At 36.9% G+C, this 21379-nt stretch overlaps 1 protein-coding gene across 2 annotated transcripts in view; it reads right to left on the bottom strand.

Annotated features, from left to right (window-relative positions):
* RELN (reelin) overlaps positions 1 to 21379 on the bottom strand; it is a 482573-nt gene that overhangs the window by 71704 nt on the left and 389490 nt on the right. For both annotated transcript variants that reach the window (XM_011365192.1, XM_011365193.1), the window contains exons 29-37: positions 17916 to 18073; positions 16576 to 16783; positions 15556 to 15632; positions 9967 to 10125; positions 9593 to 9781; positions 8770 to 9043; positions 6113 to 6253; positions 5830 to 6007; positions 951 to 1035 (exon numbers count right to left, since the gene is read on the bottom strand). In XM_011365192.1, coding sequence (XP_011363494.1) covers positions 951 to 1035; positions 5830 to 6007; positions 6113 to 6253; positions 8770 to 9043; positions 9593 to 9781; positions 9967 to 10125; positions 15556 to 15632; positions 16576 to 16783; positions 17916 to 18073 — 1469 coding nt within the window. The remainder of the gene's footprint in view (positions 1 to 950; positions 1036 to 5829; positions 6008 to 6112; positions 6254 to 8769; positions 9044 to 9592; positions 9782 to 9966; positions 10126 to 15555; positions 15633 to 16575; positions 16784 to 17915; positions 18074 to 21379) is intronic.

The following is a 21379-nucleotide window of genomic DNA, read 5'->3' as shown; positions in this document are numbered from 1 at the left end:
GGCAAGGGAACATTAATGAAAAGTATGTTGGTTGTTTGAGGGAAGTAAAATTCATCCATCAGGTGCCAAGTGATCCCCCCATTGATGGAGAATTGTAATAGAATAGAGTGAGACCTCTCTGGGGTACCTAGAAAGAAGATAACACAGGCATGAAGTGTATTGTGATAAAAATGAGGAAACATATATTCTTAGACTATTCTTTTGGCATCGGTGCATAAGCCAACTTATAGTCACATTGAGGCTTTATAGTCCAAATGCTTCGGAGGCAACTTAAAGTGATGACAGGTTGGATTTTCTGTATGAATATATCTTAAAACACATACCAAATCTTGGGTTTTCATACAATATCTGCCTCATTTTCTTATATAAAAACACTTATCTTTCTGTTTCATTTAGGCAATGATACATAAAAAATTTTGTGTACAGACATCCCAACTTTAGAAAAGGTCAAACATTTAAATCTCAGGATAAAAACAAAATCTATGTAAAAAATTTATTTTATCCAAATGGCATTATCTGTCAATAAAATTATTTAGTTTACATGAAAGGTCAGAATAACAGAGTGGGCTTTTTTAAATTCGCATCTGTAAAAGAAAATCCCAAATTTCCAGATTTAAAATTTTTTAATTTTAAAAATGTTACAGCTAGAAAGTAATTGTGGAAAAAGACTCAGGGATATGATGATAAATTTATTTACCACAGAACTAGTATGATTATTACAGTTATATGAAATTATTATAAAATCAGTAGTTATCTTACGCTTATTCTAAGGTGAATTTATATTATAGAAGAACATTTGTGAATATTTATGTACTCACATTTATGTTAACTCTTCCATATAACAAAATTTATGGGCCTCAACCTCATTATTTCTTTGTGGAGGAGGAACTGTGCCTGGGAAAATTTTCTTGAAGAGAAATAATAAATTCATAGCCATAGAAATGACTTACCTTTTGCTATAAAGCTAAGTGAAAACTGGACATACATGGTATTGATACAGTCTAGATCTCTTGAAATAAGCATCCTTAGTCCTTCCTGAAACCAAAAATATACGTTAGCAATCTTATTTCATTTGAAAAATTACTTTCTTTGATTTTATACACCCAACTGGCATTAGCTAAATAATAAATATATACATGTAATGATTAAGAAGCCACATTTGGTCCAGTTTAAAAGGCAAAATTAATAATTTCCCTTTCTTTTTTTACTTTTGCATTTTTAATTGAATTTATTGGGATGACACTGGTTAATAAAATTATATAGGTTTCAAATGTACAATTCAATAATGTCATATTATATTGCATTGTGTGTCACCACCTAAAGTCAAATCTCCTTCTGTTACCATATATTTGACCCCCTTTACCTTTATCTACCTCCCCCTCCCCGCTTTCTCTCTGGTAATCACTAAACTATTGATCATGTCTATGAGTCTCTGTTTGTTTGTCTTGTTCATTTATTGCTTTCAATTTTATCTTGCACATGTAAATGAAATCATATGGTTCTCAATTTTTTTCTGTCTGACTTATGTCACTTGGCATGATAATCTCAAGATCTATCCATGCTGTCGCAAATAGCAGTATTTCATCTTTTCTTATGGCTGAGTAATATTCCATTGTGTATCTGTACCACATCTTCTTTATCTAATCATCTATAAAAGGGTATTTTGGTTGTTTCCATGTCTTGGCCACCATGAATAATGCTGCAATGAACACTGGGGTGCATAAATATTTACAGTTAAATGTTTTAAAAAATTTGGGGTAAATACGCAGAAGAGGGATTGATGGGTTATAGAGGAATTCTAGTCTTAATTTTTTGAGGAACTTCCATACTGTTTTCCATAGCAACTGTACAATTTACATTCCCACCAGCAGTGTATGAGGGTTCTTTTTTCTCCACAATCTCTCCAACATTTGTTATTACTTCTATTGATAATAGCCATTCTAACAGGTGTGAGGTAGTATCACATTGTGGTTTTGATCTGCATTTCCCTAGTAGCTAGTGAAGTTGACCATCTTTTCATGTTTGTTGGCTGTTGGTATGTCTTCTTGGGAGAAATGCCTATTCAAGTTCCCTGCCCATTTTTTAATTGGATTGTTTTGTTGTTGTTTAGTTGTATGAGTTCTTTATATATTTTGGATATTAGCCCCTTATCAAAGGCTTTATTTGCAAATTTCTTTTCCCATTCAGTTGGTTGCCTCTTTGTTTTGTTGATGTTTTCATTCTCTGTGTAGCAGCTGTTTAGTTGATGTAGTCCCATTCATCTTTTGTGATTCCATACAAATCGGATGAATTTTTTGCTCTATTCCTTTAAAAAACGTCATTGGGATTGTCTTGGGTAATATGATCACTTTAACTATATTGATTCTTCCAATCCATCAACACAGAATATCTTTCCATTTCTTTGTATTGTTAATGTATAGGAACACAACAGGTTTTTGTACTTTTTGTATCCTCCAACTTTACTGTATTTATTTATTGTTTTTAATAGTTTTTTTGTGGTGTCTTAAGGGTTTTCTATACAGAGAATCATGTCATCTGCAGAAAGTAACAATTTGACTTCTTCATTCTCAATTTGGATGCCTTTTATTTCTTCCTCTTGCCTGATTGCTTTAGCTAGGACTTCAATACTATATTGAATAAGAGTGGTGAGAGAAGGCATTCTTGGCTTGTTCCTGATCTTAGAGGGAAAGCTTTCAGTTTTTTACCATTAAGTATGATATTAAGTGAGGATTAATTTCTCTTTTCTTAATGGCTTTCATTTCCTATGCGTGAATGACACAATTTCATTGTCTCAACTGTGAATCACACTTTGCTGTGACTTTCAAAAAAAGCAGTGAAAAAATGATAGCATTACATATCTACAGGTCTTTTTAAAAAATAGCCTCCTTTGATCACAGCATGCTGTGAGAGGAGTAACAAGAAAACAGATGGAAAATGTGCCAAGTGCTCCCGCAGGAAGCTGGGAACTAGTAGGTAACTTTTTCAGGGTTCCAAGGAGTCTTAGGAACTTCTACTCCCTTGTACTCTGACAGCCCCAGGAGGCTCTCATTCAGACTGACACGACCCCCTCCAGCTGGTCAAGTTAAATAAGGCATAACTAAGCAAATCCTCATGCCTAGGCTGTAACTGCTCATGCAGAGAAGCCAAGGAAGGAGGAAAATGATCACATTAGCTTTAGTAATTTTTTCTGCTAATTAACTATTTCTGGTTGCCTGGGATTGACAGCTCCATAGCTTGTTTTCTCCACGTGCACTCAGGATTGCAGTGACAGCCAGTAAAATAGAATTTCACTACACAAATATCCTAAAGTCCAAATGGGTCTTTCAGTTTCTCATCTGTGACTTCTGAATGGAGTGACTCTTCGGCAGTGGAGGGCTGTGTGATACTGAGTGGATAGTGCCAACCGAGTTCTTAATCACCAATTAACAAATATCAAATGTGATTTTAGGTAGGCAAAGCAAATTCTTCCTTTTCCTCATTATGTTTATTATAGAGCATATTCCTCAACAGCTGAAAAATTTTAAATTGAATTTCATAATAGCAACCATATACTGAGTGTTTACAACATGCTGTGTTCTAAAATTGAACTTCACTCATTTAAAGCACCTAGCACTCCTAAGGGAAACATATTATTATCATCCTGTTGTAGATAAGAAAACTGACACTCAGAGTGACAGGAGCTTGATGACGATTACATAGTTAATAAGTGGTGATGGCAGGATTCAAATCCAGACATGTTGGATTCTGAAATTTTCTTCCATTTTTTATAGGTCACAAGTGTTTTGTTTATTTAATTATCTTTTGGTTCTGGGAGAAGAGATCCAGATAATGTTAAATTTAGAATTTGAGAATTTGAATTATTGTATGAAAAAGCAACTGCATTTAAACCCATCCCTGAACTTTACAAAGCACAGATTCAGGCTTCCAGGATTGAAGGTTGTCATGTAAAAGCCTTATAGTTCCAGTCTTTGTTTTTCATTTATTCTAATAACTCACTCCCCTGTTTAGTCCATGACACCTCATCAATGCTTATTCTTCATGTCTCAATGTCTTTACATTTTCCCTCATACACTTACAAGCACTAAGCCTCAGATCTTTTTAGAGCGTGGTGCCATGTGGAGGTTGAGGTTTATAGGGAAAGGTGGCTTCTTCAGCTTGTAATGAAAAAGCTTTGAGGTGGGTAGTTGATAGATCCAGCTAATAAATGTCACTTGCTAACATCAAGATAAAGGAATATGATTACTCTTCCCTCTTGATTTTTGGGAAGTTGTTCCACAAAAGGACCCATTTTACACTGAATCTTGTAGGAGCAATTTTGTTGAAAGTGGGTATGATCTGTAATATAAAAGTATTTCTTTTATATTTGCAATATTTTTTTATAGTCCAACACTTGATCTTGATAATTACATGGCAAAACTGTCAAGCTCTGCTGCTGCATATACTCTGTTTATATAGACATGTTTCTTTTCTCATTCTTTTTCCAGGTTTGCTAATCCCTTTGTGCTAAATGTGAGGAATTCTTCTGCATCAAATAAACTATTCTAATAGCTGATATTGTTCCTGAATCTATAAACATTAAAAAGAGACTATCATTTTCTTTTTCATGGAAGAATGCCTTTCTGGGTCAAACTATAACCTACTGAATGGTGCATGCTGAGCCCTTTCTACACCTTACAGAGCTGACAGATAATATAACTAATAATATAATATTTGGCTGCTCTTGCATTTAGATGGCTAAAGGGAAAATATAAAAGACTATGTGTCTTCTTCCTTTACAGGATCTAGGGACCAGGTTAATTCTACTGCTTAAAAATTTATCAGGTAAAGATATTTGAATCATGGAAAGTCATAGGGCTTCTCCTTTTTGTTTGGTCTTGTCAACTGCTTCGAACAGATGAGAAGTGGGCAACTAGTAATGAGAGCTAAAGATTTAGATAAGACTAACTACTCCTCCAACCCCCAAACCCCAAAGTTTCTACTCTGATATGTTGTACCTCAATTTCTTCGGTCCTTCACAACTTTAAGAGGCTTATTAATCTCTCAGACCACTAAGTGTTTTTCCTTTCTCATCTAAAACTTGAGAATAATTCTGAATTCAAACAAGGATGATAGGCAGCATCTATTAACTATAATTGAAAAAGTTCCAGGGTTTCTAATTTTCTATGTGTCAGGTGTTAATCATTAAGGTTGTACAGGAACACACGTGGAGTTTTGTTAAAGATTTCATTTGCACACCTAGATTAGCTGATTTGTCCATGCTGAGAAAGACAGGATATAGCATGTATTCACATATGAATATATGCCAGCTTAGCACAGTTTAACACAATTGCTTGATTTCTAACCAGCCATCTAGGTTGAAATACAAAAACATACTAACAATGTTTGAGAATGCTATTTAACTTGACTTAAATGTCTGGTTTTCTTAAAGTCACCAAATGATTCTATTGTCAGGAGGAGAAAAAAAAGTAAGGAAAAAACAAAGACCTTTCATAAAATCATTTTAAAAAATATTCTAAGTCACATATTTAAAAACACATAAAATGCTACATTCTGGAAATCAAGATTCTAGAAATTGTGTATGTATAATTTTTATATCTATAATCGAAACAGAAAGTAAAGAAGGCTGATTAGCAAAGCAGAAGAAAAAATTTTGTGCCTAAATGATCATAAAAAGTATATTGAATAGAAAAGGAAACAAGGTTTGGGCTAGAAGACAATAACTATTTATAAAATAATACATCATCTGAACAGATTCAGCAATGCATGTGTGTGAAGCAGAGTGAAGAACAGAATCTCAAGGTAGCATTGAGAAGTAGAATCTTATCTGACCCCTTTAAAAATGAGAGATGTTCCAGATTTGATGGTTTCACCATTCAGATTCCCCCTCTCTGCACCATACACTTCAGGCCAAAGGTCGGGATGCAAGTTCCCATTGAAATCATCTTTAAGAATCGCGGGCAGAGGAATAACAGGCACACAGTAGGCTCCACCAAAGCCCCGGTCGCACCTGAGAAAAAAATGAGAGGAGAAAAGGCATTATTTGTCCTGAGCTCAAGGAGCCATTTTTATTTTTGCATCACAAAAAAAGGAACTGTCAGTTTTATTAACTTACACACAGCGTCCAGCATCACAAATCCCTCGTCCTGAACACATCCAAGGGCACCCTGAGGCCAGCACAACATTATCAATAGCCCAGGAGTCGCCTCCCACAGTGTAGTTGGCCTGAATCCACCTGAACCGGGTCCTGGGAGATCTAACCAAAGGAAACACACTTGCTTTGACAGGCAACCTTGACAGCATGAGAACACTTATTTTAACTCTCTTTTTGTTTTAGAGTGCCCTCCTCCAGGTTCCGGTTCCCTCTTCTTTAAGACACTTGTTTTTGTACCAAGTTTTGGATGTGGTTTCCTCTTATCCCACAAACGGAAGAGTAAAAACCATGCTTTAAAAACATTTCACCATTTCTTTTATACAAGAGTCTGTGAACACATGTATGAGATGGGAAAATTATTTCGAACTATTGATTTATTGTGTTCAAACTAACTACAGAATTTCAGTTTTTGCTTTCAGGTTTTCACTGCTATTCATACCGGGAAAGAATCGAGGATGATAAACATGAGGCAAAGCTGGGATCCCACAAAGTTCCAGACATGAGGTCCCTGTTCTACAGTCCCTGAATGGTTTCTGAGATAGTAAATGGAGGCCTACTGAACTTCTGCCTCTATTTTGTTCCAAAAGGTGAGGGCTGGAATGACATGATACACTCCCATATCTTCTACTACATTTACAATCAGTTATTTGGAATATACTGTCAGAAGACCACTTTATCCAGCAATATAAGCAGCCTTAGCAAACAGCAGTAGCCGTGCCTCATTTAGGAACAGATTATGTAGCAGAAGTACATTAGTTATTTGGAATGTGGAACACAATATCCTTGAAGTAGAATTTCAATAGTAACATTTCAAGTACCATTGTTTTCCCTATACAGTTCTTCAGTGAAACATAGCTGACAGCATAGTGGCTCTAAAACAGAAATCGAACCACATGACCGCTGTGCTTAGACCCTTCAAATGGTTCCCCAACACATGCAATGTTAAGGCCAAACTGCTTAAGATGACACACATAGTCCCCTCTCATCTGCCCTCTTCCCTTGCCTTATCTTCCCCTATTTCTTGTCTCATAATTATACTCTGACAGTACCGAATCCTTGAATTTCCCCACGAACTCAGGCTTTTTTTTTTTTTTTTTTTTTTTGCCTCTGGGATTGTGTTTTGGCTTACAACAGCACAAATGCCCTCCCACAAGCCCTCTTTGCTTGGGCAAGTTCTACTCATTTATTTAGACAGCTCAGAGATTAGCTCCATTAGGAAGCTCTCTCCATTCTCCCCAAACTGAGTTAGGTAGTATCCCCCTGTGTTTCAATAATATCCCTGAGTATTACCTCTATTATTATTTTATATCATAAATAATTGCTCAGATATCTGTTATCATAAACTATATATTTGGACACTGGCATCAGCTTATTTGTTTTTTATCAGAGTTCTAAAACAATAGAGATTCAAGAAATGCTTGTTGAATAAAAATAAATTGAATAAATGAGCTACAAGGAAGCATTTTTTTTTAAAAGCTATAGGGGTCCATAGGAAACTATTTTAGGTTAAATACTAAAATGATTTGGTTTCCTGCATTTTTTTTCTGCCAGTTGGTTGTGCATCTCTGAATCAGAACTGAGTTAGGAAAATAGAAACCACTGTTAAGTATTTAACACAGAGAGAATTTAATGCAGGGAATTGGATGCAGTTAGTGGCAGAGCTGAGAAGCCAACAGGGGCAATGAGGAAACCAGAGTTTAGCAAAGTCGGGAAGCCACTACAAGTCCAAAGCTGGGTGGTTACAGGGAGGAGACTTTGTTGGTGGTGCCCAGGGCCAGAGTCACATGAAAGGCCATCTAGGGGGAGCTGGAGCCACTGAAGTTGGCCAAGACGCACTTGAGGCAGAAAGGGAGGGGAGGAATACCCTGTTTAATCTCTATCTTCACCCTCCAACTGTTTGCCAGTATCTGCCACTGTCTAAATATATCAGGAAGCCAGCAGATACAGGAGGCTGGCAAACAAATGCAGCCTGCAGAGACTAACCTGCTTGCAATTCAGAACAGAGCAATAGAGGGGAGAGGCAGGGATGTTGGGGAGCAGTCCTGGATGGCACAATCTCTAACCAGTCACCACAGTACACCTTAGTTCCTAGAAGATCCTAAAATATGCAAATGACCAAGCCACAAAAGTGGGAGCCTGCTATAAACCCTAATACAACTCTTGAACATAATCTGAAATGCTGGTGAGGGGAAGAAAGATGTAAAACAAAATGGGAATTCCAAAGGAACCAACCTTTTATTCTTATTGTGGTACCAAGAGCAAAAACCAAAACAAAACAATTGAGGATACTCTCCCATATGTGATGATTTCACATACTACTTATGTGAAGAAATGTCAGTCTGGTTATTGGGAAGATCCTTAACAGTTTAAAACTGGAATCTGGTGGGCAGCCTTCACGTAGCTGAAGAACAGAAAAGTTTAGCTTTGTAAAACTTTTGGAGATCCTAACCACGTTTAAAAATTGCAACCCAAAGTACCTTGCATTTTTTTTTTCCTGGCACATTCCATGCATAATTATCATGAGAAAGTAATAGAATTGCTAAGTGGAATCACAATTATTTTCAAATTAGGTGACAGGAACCTAAAGTTCTGACATGTAGCCAAATGACAATTCTCACATGGTGGAGAGTGGAAGGTAGACAGTGATCCGCTTCCAATTCTGGAATCTTTCCGAGGTGTAAATTGAACTTTCTGTGTAGTGCAGGCAGCCAATAGTTGGAGGAACACATTCTTCAGTGACAAGGTGCCAGTCCCTGCCATTGTTCAGAGAATACTGGAGCTGTATGCTGTGAGAGTTGCTGAAGGGCTTGCTGCAGCCCATGCTCATTTCAAACTGCAAGAAGGTTGATGATGACACATGAAAGTCCCAGGTCTCAGCATAACGAGGTTTTCCTACAAAAAGGGAAAGGTTTAATGGCAGCGTATAATTGTGCTCTCTTTTCTTATTTGGCATTTATGCTTGTCCTGGATACTTTCAGTACCAAACAAAACCATGTCTTATCTTTTGTGCCTTAAATGTGCTTTGACTTTTAGTTTCATGGTATTTTTATTTGGTTAGCATAGTCTTGGAAATATGGAAGTCTGCTAACTTGACAAACTTTACTACCTTGAGAAGAGCTAACATAGAGTCTTAAGTCTGTAATTCTGCACATTATGAAACGTGAGATGTCTTCAGATAGATATTTTTTTCTCTTCTTTTGAGAAACCTCAGTCGTATTATATGTGCTCTGTGAAAGACAGCTCCAATGAAAACTATCTTTGGACTTACCAAGTTATATTAGAGGACCATACAACCTTTTTTTTTTTTTTTTTATCAAGAGCCTCCCTCAGGACAGGCAGTTATGCATATAGTTTTGCATTACAGAATCTCCTCTTGGGTTTCGGTTAATTTAGTCCTGTGGTTAATTAAATATTCTCCCTTTATCTGGTGAAAATATATACCTATGTTTTCGGTGAATATTAAAGCGGTATCCATTGAGAGACAGTCAATGTCGACTTGACCTCCTTGGATTCGGTACCAGTTGGCTTGCAAATCTATGGAGCCATCAAATTTGTCTTGAAACCCAGTTTGAGAGCTGTCATTCATTCCTATAAGGACATCATCCAAGGCCCACTGGGATGAATGCTTCCCTGAAAGCAGATGAATAAAGGCAGTTAGAGAAGATTCATTATATGTAATATAAATATCTTTGTGACTGTGATTTTAAATCAAACTGTCTAGAAGTTCACAGCAAATTAAGAAACATACAATATAATGTGGCTTTCACCAAATGACCTAACCACTACCAGGAAAGTTGGGGTGAGCAGTAACTTGCCATGTTGTGGTTGCCACCATCGAAAAGCCGTTGCAGGTGTCTTCGCCTCCCGTGGCAGGTCAATGGAAATGATCTGTGGTTCCAGAAATGACATGAAGTCCAACTCTCGAAGCAAATGCCAGAGTATTCCATTGTCATTTGAATACTGAACAACAAGCCCTGAGTTAAAAGACACAAATCCAGTTACTTGGACAGCTTTCCTGGAGGCAAAAAAGGGCAATGAACAGTATTTTTTTAAATGGCAAGACTGCAGCAGAAACTTCAAATTGCATCTCAGAGAATGAAGGCACATTCATCTAACTTCCAACGAGTGAATTAGTAGATCTGAAGTCCATCAATTTCTTGACAGTTTCTAACGCACCAACGCCCAGGAAATGGAGGAAAAAAAAATACGTAAGCTCTTTTAAAGACCGCTCAGCTTGTATGAGCAATGAGTACGTTGGTAAGGGGGACACAAAAATCCACTCCAGATATGTATTTGAATTTTAGATTCTGTCCTGAATATTATAAAGTCTCATATCATTATTGTAATCTCAGAAGAAATATCTCAATCTTCCAGCACAAAATTAAGTAGTGCTCTCTTCTACAGAAACACCAGACAATAAGGAAGGCCCAATTCAAAATTCTATTAAGCAGAAGAATCCTTTACTGGCACTTCATGCTTTGTCAGACCTTGGTCACTGAAGTTGGAAAGTAGCCAAATTATTAAACAGCAAGGCAGGAAAACTCACTCTCCTCCAATGTTAGTTCGACCTTCCTTTCTCTGTGTTACTCTTTCCCCCTTCACTTACCCTATCTCTGCATTGTCCCTCTGCGTCTCGCTAAGTGATGTGATTTAGGGACTTACACATTAAAGTTTAAGGGACCTCATGTTCTATCCCTGCTACTTTTCCCAGAAACATTTTTATTTTAAAAGAGGACACAAGGAAAGGGTAATGTTGAATGCAAAGGAAAAATTGCTAATTATGAAATAATAGGAATCAATAGGAGAGAGATATATTTGTTTTATTTTGATGGGGGGGCAGAGGGCTTTCTTAGCATCTATCTTATTGTCTATTTTATAACTGTTCCTAAGACTGGCATTGCATATTCATAATTACGGCTGGGGATACTGAATTACTTTCTGAGTATTCACAGAAATTATGTTCAGTGAAGTTGAATTTGTTATATTAATTTTATTATATTCTAATCTTTGTGGAAAATTTTAAGTCATGGCACATGTAATAACTTTTTAATTTCCCATTAACTGACCAGACTATCTCAATCCCTTTAATGCTGTATAACAAAAAGTTTACTAAGATTAAGTTTAAAGAAATATTATAATAAAATATAAAGAAAGCCTTTTAGGGCTATTCAATAGCACATGAAATTATTATCAGTACATCTAACAGGGGATGATGCCAGGAACAATGACAAATATGCAAACAATTAGAAATCCTAGGAGAATTAATCCCACCATATTTAAAATAGAAGAAACCATCATTTTAAATAAGAAGATAAAAATAGCTCAAAGAATAAAAACCCTTAGGGGAGATAGTATGCTGTATACAGGTACAGAATGGGCAGTTAGCGCTTTCGTGGGTGGAAGTAAGTCCCATGTGCTGGAGAAGGGAGAGGGTCACACTACCGTCATGAAGAAAATTGAAGTTAAGCTGTTTCCACTATTTAATCAAGTTGATGAGCTCTCTGGGAAAACTCTAGTCTCTAATCCTTCACGTTTGCTTAAAATATGTCCTATGGTTTTTGAATGTGATTTTGGGTTACAGAGAGCGAGAGAGACAGACAGACAGAGACATGGAAGAGGGCAGGAGGGAGGGAGGGAAAGAGGGAAGGAGGGAGAGAATGAATAATTTAGTTATCTTGGGTAAGTTATTCAGAAGGTAGATTGGTAGATTATAGTACCAGATATGAAGCATCATGAGAATAAAATCTCACTGGCTGGTCTTTTCTAGTACCTTCTACTCAAAGTATGGTTCAAGGTCCAGCACATGTATCATCAAAGAACAGGCCCTATGCGTGGTAATTTTAAAACATGTCCACAAATTCTTTAATACTCCTCCCTTCAAAAAGTGGAGCTTAATAAATAGAATATGGTAGGATTGAGAGTGTATGACTCTTGAGACTAGGCCATAAAAGGTACTACACTTTCTTCCTTGTTCTCTCTCATGGATCTCCTGCTCTGAGGAAAGCCAGCTGACAGGTAATAAGGACACTCGAGCAGCCTATGGACAGGTCCGCACAGTGAGTTACTGAGGACTCTAGCCAACAGCCATGTAAGTGAACCATCCTGGAAATAGATGCTCCAGCCCTGGCTGAGTCTTCAGATGACTGCATCTGCCTGACTTTGATTTTGTGTGCAACCTCATGAGATCCTGGACCAGAACCACCTGGCTAAACTGCTCCTGAATTCCTGACTCACAGAAATTGGAAGATAACAAATGTCTCTTGCTTTCAGCCACTCAGTTTTGGAATAATTTGTTAAGCAGCTTACCACCCCAGTCCTATTGAATCAGAATCGGCATTTTAACAAGCTTCCAAAGAGATTCAGATGTATGTTAAAATATGAGAAGTATGGTTTAAGAGGTCCATACTCCATTTGGTTTCTACTTGTTGCCTTTCCCTTTATTACTTTTTCAGGAGAGTCACATAATCCTTCAGGCAGCAACAAAGTCTGCAGAGGAGGACCCCAATTTCAGAGGAGTCCTGAAGGAACACCTCCCAGATAAGTATGGAAGAGAGAAGAAATGCAATAAAGGGAAACAGTAATATCCATATTTTATATCAATTGCTGAGCCATCTAACACATGTACATCTGAATAAATCAAGCCATTTTGGCTCATACACTGAATGTTTAAGGCATGTAAAACGTTTCTCTTTTTAAATTACACCATCTGCATTTTGCCCAGTCTTATTGAAAATAGCCTAATTTTGATTTTAATTCCATATATGTAAATTGAGACTTCACCTTGGATAAGTAAAATCTTTACTTTCTTCACTGGAAAAGATTTGTTCAAGGATTTAGGGAGATTTACATTTTAACAACCAGCTTTCAATAAAATGCTAAGAAATGCCTATGGGATGTGAATTACATGGCTAGCAGTGAGTTCAAAAAAATGGTTCAGAAGTAGTTGAGGAAAAGTTGCTTGTTCCTAGAGAGATCCTAAGGGAATCTGCCCTGAAGGACAGATAACAGAACTTATAATCAGAGGATAAGTATAGAGCAGAGCCTCATATCTATGAAAAGTAGATGTTTCCTACTATACTTTGGCCAGAGGTTTTGTTTGTTTGTAGCTCATATACCAATAGGGGTACCAATTTGGAATTTTCAGAAGAGTCATGTACACAATTGCTACACTATCCCAACCACAAACTATCTTAAAATATTAACTTTATTACAAGAGTTAAATAAAATATTAAAATGCTCTCCTTCTCCAAACAGAAAAAGAGGTCCTGAGGATAGGACCTTGTCTTTTTGCACTCTTCAAAGCTCCTGTCTCTACAGGCAATGTGTATGCTCAAGAAATATTCATTTGTTTTGAACTTCATATTGTTTTTGTAGGGTGATCTCATAAAAACTTAGTCAGATTACGTTGCTGCCAGGCTTAAAAGCCTTTAGCTCATTTCTACTGCACATGGATTCGGACTCCATCTCCGTACTGTGGCCAGTAAATTCCTGCATGACCAGCTCCTGCCTGCCCCTTACTTCGGACCGCTCCCCAACTTTTACAAGATTCAAGCCACACTGGCCTTCTTTCTGTTCCTCCAACACCACAGTTCTTTTCCACCTCATGGCCTTTGCTGTTTCTTCTATCTGGAAAACTTTCCCTGAGCTGTGCTGGTTCCTTCTCATCCTTTAGATTTCAATTTAAATATCACTTCTTCAGAGAGCCTCCTCCCAGATCATTCTAAGTCAACATCTTCCCAAGCATAAGTTTACTTTCTATCTCATCAGCTTATTTATTTCTGTCTAGCCTAACATCTGTCGATCTAACATCTTGCTTATTTCTTTTCTTTGTTGTTTATTTTCTGACTTCTCACACTAGAATGTAGGTGCCCTTAATGGCAGAGGTTTAGTAGTTTGCACTTCTTGTCATCTTCACCCCACTCTGTCTGCCATGTGGCTGGCAACATCCAGAACCTACCCAGCAGCTGCTTCATTATCCTGGGTGCTAGAATGAGGACATCAGAAGATCCACAGTGAAAATGTAGCACAAAAGAGAAGCTTTTTTTGTTTTAACCTATTGAGACTTAGAGAGTTGTTTGCCATTGCAGCATAACCTAGCTCATCATGATTGCTACACTGGTCTTTTGGTAATACTGTATCTATAGCACATGAGAACAGTGTCTGGCTTAGAGCAGATTCTTAATAAATATTTGTTGAAGAGATTAGGGGACACAAAATGGTCTATAAACATTTCTAGACTGCTGCTTGAGTAAATAGATGATACAGATAATTACTAGACTAAAAGTACTGAGATACGCAGAAAAAGTCATGTTGAGCTTTCAGTTAGTGCCAAGGACAGTAAGAATTGATGAGAGGTCTACCAGCAGCTATACTGACTAATAGGTACTATTTAAGCCAATACGTTTTACACAGTCATGCCTGAGATAATAACAAGCTTAGAAGCTGCAAATGTCTTCACATGCCATTTATGAGGTCAGGCTTTGGAGGAGGACCCATCTGAGATACCTGTGGATTTTGTGCTAGGAGTCAGTTCACATTCAGGGACCCTTAAGGAATCCTGTCATATCTGTAGAGCTCCTGAAGGCCACCTTTTATGCTTCAAGTCTTTTGCATTTCTTTCAAAACTGAATCACTGAGGCAGAAGATGGTATGGATGCCTAGAGAGTATAGAGTTTTGGCCAAAAAGAGAGGTAGTACAGCATGGTGGTTAAGGCACAGCCTCTGAAGCCAGAGTGAGTGGTTTGAATCCCTGTTCCTCTACTTGTTGACTGCATGATCTTGGGTAAGTTACTTGACCTCCTTGTGCCTCAGCTTCCACATTTGTAAAATGAGACTAATAATAGTACCTATGGCAAATGGGTATGATGGAGATTAAGTGAATTAACAGAGATAAAATACTTAGAACAATGCCTTGCATATAATAGATGTTCAGTAAAAGTTAATATTTATTATTACCAAGAACTGCTCCTTCAATCCAAGGATTCTAGTATCCCCAGAATGCTTAGGGACAGGGGGTAGAGTTTATTCTGCATTCAGCAATGCCTTAGCAAACAAGTTTCTAGTCCCAGTGCTGAATGTAAAAGTGCTATTTTTTTTCTCCCTGTAGAAAGTTATAAAGCAACAGGGTTCCCCCGCAAAACATACTTTGATGCAGAGCAGACATGAGGTTTCTCAGGTTTAAGGATCTGGATGAGGAATCTTAGAGATTATGGCTTTATGCAGCTACTCATTCAATGATGGGGAAGGGAAGGGAAGGGGAGGGGAGGGGAAGAAAGGGGAGGGGAAGGAAGAGAAGGAATGACTCAGGGTTATGGATCAGTTTGCAAAATCCTGGCCGAACTTTGAAGGAAAAGGACTAATTTGCCAATGGTAACTGTCATTTATATAGAAATATAGCAGTTTACCTTCATTTCTAGCTCTTGGTTTGATGCAGGTAATCCCTGAAGTTTTGCTCCCAATTTGTATATAAAACTGTACAAGTCTGGGGAAAAAAACACTTCAGTTTACTCACAAGTAGGTGAATTCAGAAAAGACTTAACCTTTGTATTCTGACATATTAAAAAAATTTTGTACAAAGGCATGTGACCAGCAGAAACAACAAAGCTTATATAGTAAGTTAATTCTGTAAACATTTAAAAAATTAATTAATATGACATTACTTTTATTCTATAACGTTGATCTAAACAAAAGGAAACACTTCATCATGACAGTGTGATATAATAATAAAATGACCAAAATGGGAATTCCTTAAATCAAGATAAATCTATTGGAAATTCTCTGAGAAGGGCTCAGAAGGAAGTGGTAACAGATTGAAAGCATAAAATATGACAAAGAATTTTATGAGGAAGAGTTCTAAAAATTTCAAACGCTTCCTCAGTTTTCCTTCTTTCAATTCCCGAATAATTTAATTGATAAAAAAAGCACAATTTTAAGTGTGCTACTATTTCATTTGACCTTAAAACTAAGCAGTTATTTATTTTACCAGTAGGTGTCATTGTAGGTATTTTAAATTTCTGAAGCAGTTTTTCAGTAAGTGAATACAAATAAACTTAGATAAACAAAGATGCATCATTTTGAACACAGAATTTAAAGTTGAAAAAAGATCTTGGTTTTAATTGGCATATATTAAAAATAATACCAAATAGTCTTCATAATAATGCAGAACTTTAGAAAACCAAGCTGACATACATTAGATATACAAGCCTAGGTGATGATTGTATGCTGATGAATACAGTGTGGTATAAATTTTGTAGAAATTACCTATTTTATTACAGAGTTAAAGTTAGACTTCACTTTTATATATCAGAATCTACAGAGAGAAACATTATGTAACCCCTCAATAACAGAACAAAATGTTTTAGGTTAAGACCACATGGTGTGGTCAATACAATATTCACGAAGAAGTGTACCGATTAATTGCTTACCTGATATTCCTGGTGTCCAGAGGGACAGTCCTCGCTTCTCTTTTCCCAGGGCCACTGAAGTAGAGAGATTTGCCATCATTAAGCGTTCCACAGCCGGTTCCAACCTGGCCTCCTGTTATCTTGTACCACAGAGGGCTGAGTTTCCCCTCAAACCTATCGAACATCTCACTGTGATTAGGTACATTAGATACACAGGTTCCTTGGGCAGCTTCCGAGAAAAGAAATACATAGGAGAAAGGCTTTGTTGAAATCATTACACATTAGAAGGCACATTCGGCGCATGGGCAAACGAGGCATTTCACAGGTGTCAGGGGAAAGAAACAACATGAGAACTTATATCTCACCACTGTCTGACTATCATCATCAAACATACTATTTTGTCTCTATAATTTTTTATTTTTTTAATAGGGAGACATTGGAAACCACACATTTCCCTGACTCTTGCTACTCAGAGGATTTGTACAAACTGAGAAATTGATTTTGTCCACAATAAAGTTTGTTTGCTGTTGTCCTTCTGTTAGAGGATCAACAGAGGGAGTTAATCCCAAATTTTAAACAACCACCCTGGAACCACGAGTGACAGCACTCTACACAGAAAGCTTGCAACAACATATGTTTGTCTTTGGTTATGCTCCAGAAGAAGGGCAGAACACTGAAAAGCTGCAAAGGATCCTTCTGAAGTTGCCTCCAGGAAAAATTCTAAAAAAGAGTTTGAAGCTTATAATATCTTCTCTTTAATTTCAGCGTCCTTTTTATTTTTGCTTAGAACAACATTCAAGGGCGGCTGTGGTCAGAAAATACTTCCCTTGTAAAGTTCTCCTTGGAAGTCTTAGTTTTATTATTTCGTTAGTTGATTTTTACTTTTGGTGTATAAAATTACATGTCTTACAAAAAGCAATGTAAAGAGCACAGGGAGCCCTTGCAGCCGAGTGGTTAAGAGCTTGGGCTTGGGTTTTAGAGAATGACTGCAAGGGTTTGAAGCCCAGCTCAATCAACTCCTAGCTGTGTGATCTCTTTGTGCCTCAGTTTCCTCAAATGTAAACAGGGACAATAAAAGTACTATGGCACAGGGTTATTGTTAGAATTAAATGAGATGAAATAAAAGGCACTTAATATCGTGCCAAGCACTAATAAATTTGTGTTACCATGTTTTTCTTCCTTAGGCAGCTCAAAGATATAAAAAATTTCCACCTGATATACCTGGGTTGCAAAATCCTACAATTAGAACTTAAAGAAGAATAAACTCGGAATCTATTTCCTTGGAAAAAGTTACATGAAATATGGTAACTAGAGATACATATTTTATAAACAAATCATCAGACACATGTCTGAGGCCTTACCGGTATACCCCAGGTCACAGAAACACACCCCTGAAACACAGTCTCCATGGCCACTGCAGTAACTGGGACAAGGTTCAGATATGTACACTCCGTCCAAACCAAAGGAAGGCACATTTTTCTGTGAGCTGCTCTCCTGGATCCATCGGAATCTGGTCTTACTGTTGGGAAATATAACAAATGTTTCTTGTACCAACATCTCATAGCAAAGCATTGAAATATAGAACAGTTCAGAAAAATTCAAGAGAGATTTAACATTTATTTGAAAATCATGTCTGCTCAGTTGGACACTTAATCTTCATACGGTGTCTCAGATCTTTCTCCAAACTTCTTAATTTCTTCTTCTGCATGTATGTTTCAATATCAGGTGGTTATCAGATACAGATTTTTGATGTTCAGAAACATATTATAGGTTTTTACTTGTATGTTTTAAGAGGCTATTTGGGAATTTTTGAAACCATCAGATAGAATCTTCTTTGTTAGAAACATATGTGGGAGCTCTGGCTCTTTGCCACTGGAGTGATTCTGGTAAGGATAAGTTAAGTTTACACTGACAGCTCTACTCCCACCTTTTGCTTTCCTCTTCACTTTTCATCTTCAAATTTCCAAGATGCTCATTCTATGAACTCTTAGCAACCTGCGGGCTGCCAACGAACATTGGTAACCGTCAATGAACAAAAGAGGGACCTGGTCCCAGTGCTTCAAAACCCTGGAACACCAGCGTGCTGGGCTGCTGCCCAGTCCTCCTCCCCCCATAGAATCAGTTTTGAGGCCACCAAACTAAAACTTGTCCCAGCTGCTTTCCAAGCTTCTCGATCCTTTCAATACATCTCTTTTCTTTTAAAATATATAAACAAACTGTACACATCTATAATTTCATACCAGGAAAATACCTTTTCTTTCCCAGTCTACTGACATCAAAGAGGGAAGATGAATTAGGCTATCTAGATTTCAACTAATTTTGCTGCCAATATTTATAGACTTTGGAGTGAATCCAGTTTTTTAGTAAACAAGGGTAAAGAATCTTAAAGATTAATGAAGATTGTCAAAGATAACTGTAGACAAAGATGGATCCTTCTTCCCTCTATTATTGTAAAAATAATGTCAGTATCACAATGGAGAATTTCTGGCTCTTTTCGAATAGCTTTGGTAATTTGGCAACACTGAACTATAACTTTTATTTTTCATTATTTTAAGTTACCTATTTTTGGCAATTTTGAAAAATGTAACCAACAGTATTGTTTACTAGGAGTAAAAGTGTTCAGAGATTAATCATCTATTAACTCAAGTCTTAAAACACATTCTTCAGTGTGTTAAGAGGAAGGTGAACACACCTTTTATTTTCTTTGGAGCTAGTAAAAATATATTGGTCTTATTTTTTAAGGCAAAAGACATTTAAATTAAATTTTAGAAAAGAAAGCACAAGCAAAAAGGAAGAAAGAAAGGAAGAAGAAAGAAAGATATTTTTTAAGGCAAAAGACATTTAAATTAAATTTTAGAAAAGAAAGCACAAGCAAAAAGGAAGAAAGAAAGGAAGAAGAAAGAAAGAAAGAAAGAAAGAAAGAAAGAAAGAAAGAAAGAAAGAAAGAAAGAAAGAAAAGAAAGAAAGAAAAGAAAGAAAGAAAGAAAAAAAGAAAGAAAGAAAGAAAGAAAAAGAAAAAAGTAAATACATTTGCAGAATCATGAACCTTGGGAAAATTTCTCCCATTGGAGTTATAAAGTCATTTACCCAGTGAAGATATTTTTCCTCTCAAAGGAAGTAAATGAAATTGATGAATAGTAACTTTTGCCAATTTCTTAAGGAAAATGGTAAATGGTAAAACCTCTGTGTCCCTTCCAATATATAGGCTGCATATCTATAATAAAAGAGGAAAACATGCCATTTCCCTGATATAAGTCCTATTCGAAGTCGCACTTGCCTTTTTTTTTTTTTTAATGTTTCTATAATAGACCTCAGAGAAACATGGACTCACAACCTCTGCCCCACGGAAAGTGAAAAAAAAAGAGTAAAAACAACTTCTTTTCTCCAGACAAGCTCTCCCACCAGGGTAAGCTCTCTCTCTTACTTCATGAAAGAAGCAGGCTCAGATTGAGACCCAGATATATTCAGAAGGTTGAAGAATCTTAGCATTAGGTAGAACTCTAGAAAGTTTGGTAATTTGATAATGGATGAAGGGCAAGTGACCTTTGGCCCATCTCTGATTCCTGGGGTCCTGTAATCTTCATTATAATAATAAAAGAATCAAGGTCTGGTCTGGCCATAGAGAAGAGCCACACATTTTTGTATATTCTAAGGCTGCTATACTCAAGAATCAGAGTGTGCTGTCAGACATTTGAGAAGGTAAAAGACCTCAAGAGCTCCATATTGAGGACTTCATATTTAAATAAAGAAAAAACAAAATGAAAGAAAATGACTAATCATTTGGTTAACAAGGTGAGTCCAGGATATGGTAAATCATAGCTTCTGAGAGTCCTAGCTGGAAATTTATATTTCAGAGTGAAAGGGCAAGAGATAGTACCTCTTTTCCTCATTTTAATATTCGCTAGTTGGGTTTTAGTTGGAAGGTGCAAATCAAAGCAACAGAGGTTTCACTTATCACAGCGTAAGCAATATTTGCTTCATTTCTGTTCCTCCAAGTTGTGCCTGCTTCCTGATGCCTCCTACTATTCTGTTCTCTCAGTAGAACAACCTTGGAATTGAGCACAAGTCATTTAGCAACCTCTGGGTTGTTGTGATAAGAGGAAAAACTAGTAAGAATTTACTAAAAGACATAATCATAGAGACCATCAGAAGAGAGGAAATAAGTCAGTCAAAGTTAAGCTAATAAGAATGTCTACATTCCACATAGTTTGTCTTTTTTTTAAATAAAAGAGATATAGCTTTTAAATTATTAAAATTATTATGTTTGTGTGCACATATGTACATGTGCTATTTGTGTCTTTTCAGGAAGACACAGCTGACTGCAGAACAATGATTTCTTGCTGAACAGTACTGGATTTATTTTGGAAAACATACTTTAAAAAGGAAGGTGTCATCAATGTAGCTAATCGCCTATGGCTGGTCCTTATTTCTTATTCAATACCCCTTCATTCAACCAGCATTTACAAGTGCCTACAACATGCCAGGCAGAGGGCTAGGGCTAGGCATACAATGGGGAGCAGAAATCCTACATGGTCCCTGCCTTCATGTAGCCGACAATCGAGTGAGGAGACACACTTAATCAAACTCCTGCACAAAGAAATGTAAACATACAAATGGTGATCACCATTTGTCCTGCTGATCACCATAAAGCAGGACATAGACCTCTGAGAGCATGTAAGAGAGGTTTTTGACCTGACAGTCAAGAAGGTCTGGAAAGGAGTTGAAGGAAGTGATGATTAAAGAAAAAGCAGAGCTTAATCTTATGTAGTTTTACTAAAAATAAACCATTGTGTGGTTTGACTATTCAAATCATGGAACAAATCTT

The sequence above is a fragment of the Pteropus vampyrus genome, unplaced genomic scaffold (assembly GCF_000151845.1).
Source record: "Pteropus vampyrus isolate Shadow unplaced genomic scaffold, Pvam_2.0 Scaffold107, whole genome shotgun sequence".
Classification (NCBI taxonomy): Eukaryota; Metazoa; Chordata; class Mammalia; order Chiroptera; family Pteropodidae; genus Pteropus; species Pteropus vampyrus.
Note: the sequence above shows the minus strand (reverse complement) of the source record. Positions and strands in the feature narration are given on the sequence as shown.